Here is a 1,942-nt window from a genome sequence, read left to right as displayed (position 1 = left end):
CACACACACACACACACACACACAAACACACAAACACACACACACACTCACACACACACACACGAAACACACACGAAACACACACACGAAACACACACACACACACACACACACTTCTGCTGGCCATAAGACACTGTTTCGTCCTTCATTTTCTCTGTTTGTCCTCTGTGTTTCAGAATGTGGCCGTCGGCCCGCTGCCCGGATGGTGAAGAGGATTCTGGGAGGCCGCACGAGTCGTCCAGGCCGATGGCCGTGGCAGTGCTCCCTACAGAGTGAACCCAGTGGACACATCTGTGGCTGTGTGCTCATCGGGAACAAGTGGGCGCTAGGGAATATTTCAGCAGCTCCTGCAAGATCGGCTCTAATATTGACAGCAGTGATTCGGATTCTACAGCAGAATCTTCTGGAACGAATCAGAGAAACTGATCCAACAGTGAAACCGCATCGCTCGGCTTCAGGGCTTTCTGAGGCCTGTTTTACCGTTTCCTACAGCTGATCGTATAATCGACAGAAGTAACATTCATAACAATTAATATTCAGTTATATTATGGATTTAACTGCACTGCCATCAGATCAGAACGAAACTGAATTGATCTGAATAATGACTCTATTGTCTTCTGTAGAGCTGCTTTACAGCTGAAAGTTGTACAATATTAACACTGTATACAGTGGTGGCCAAAATTATTGGAACACTTGGCATATTTAAGAGGTTTCAGTTGTTTTTGTTGAATTGGCCGTTACAATACCCATAAAACGAACTATTGCCGGAACTAGCTGAACATTGAAAATGATGGACTGGCCCCTCAAAGTCCAGATCTCAACCCCATCGAGCAAATTTGGGGCGAGTTGGAAAATAAACTGGACAGATCTATTGGTACATTCAAAAGAAAGCCTGTGGCTTGAGTTGCAGAAGACATGGGATAACATTAGTGTTGAAGTTCTCAGGAAATATATTGACACGATGCCAGAGAGATGTGCTGCTGTCATTGCTGCAAAAGGTGGACATAACAAACATTAAAGTTAAAAACAGTATGACTTACTTCATCTGATATTTGTTGTGCTCAGCAACCATCTGCATGTTTCATGAACATTATGAAATGAAATCACGTTTTGGAGGCAAAAATATTTTCAGATTTGTCAGGTGTTCTAACAATTTTGGCCACCGCTGTATTTTCCTGTTTATTACTTGAAGCTGCTTTGAATCAATCGGTATTGTATAAAGTGCTGAAGAAATAACTGTGGCTTGATGAGTCAGTGTAAGTCATGTAAGAATGGCGTGTTTAATGTGTGTGCAGGCGTGAGAGCGCAGACGTGTGGAAAGTGGTTCTTGGCATCAATAATCTGGATCATCCGTCTCCATACATGCAAACGCGGCACGTCAAAAGCATCGTCGTCCACTCACGCTACAACCGGGCCGTGGTGGACTACGACATCAGCGTGCTGGAGCTGGAGACCAAGGTGGAGGTGACCAGTTACGTGCGTCCCGTCTGTCTGCCTGGCCGCGGACAGCTGCCCAAAGCTGACCAGTACTGCCACATCACGGGCTGGGGTCACATGGGGAACAGAAGTGAGTGGAGCACACACACACACACACACACATGTGAGGGGTCAAAGGTGACAGAATGAGCATGTTTAGGCGAACAATCCCTTTAATGGATTATTCAGTGATTAGATTTAGCTCACTCACTCACTCACTCACTCACTCACTCACTCACTCACAAAGTGAGTGGAGCACACACACTCACACACACACACGCACACACACAGACACACACTCACACACACACACACACACACACAAAATCAGATTCCAAAAATTAAAGCTGCAGTCTGTAACTTTTTTTGGTTAAAAATGATCCGAAATCAATATTTGAGCAAGTACATAACTAGACAGTGTTCGAAACTATCTCCTTACTTTAGCCCGATTCACAACGGTTAGCTT

General features: G+C 44.9%; 1 protein-coding gene across 1 annotated transcript in view; it reads left to right on the top strand.

Annotated features, from left to right (window-relative positions):
- LOC107653895 (atrial natriuretic peptide-converting enzyme-like) overlaps positions 1-1,942 on the top strand; it is a gene marked incomplete at its 5' end in the record, with an annotated part of 25,119 nt that overhangs the window by 15,996 nt on the left and 7,181 nt on the right. Inside the window, 2 exons of the mRNA XM_016440761.1 lie at positions 177-358; positions 1,303-1,567. Coding sequence (XP_016296247.1) covers positions 177-358; positions 1,303-1,567 — 447 coding nt within the window. The remainder of the gene's footprint in view (positions 1-176; positions 359-1,302; positions 1,568-1,942) is intronic.

The sequence above is a fragment of the Sinocyclocheilus anshuiensis genome, unplaced genomic scaffold (genome assembly GCF_001515605.1).
Source record: "Sinocyclocheilus anshuiensis isolate Anshui unplaced genomic scaffold, SAMN03320099.WGS_v1.1 scaffold459, whole genome shotgun sequence".
NCBI lineage: Eukaryota > Metazoa > Chordata > Actinopteri > Cypriniformes > Cyprinidae > Sinocyclocheilus > Sinocyclocheilus anshuiensis.
The sequence above is the reverse complement of the archived record's forward strand: the minus strand, read 5'-3'. Positions and strand labels throughout refer to the sequence as shown.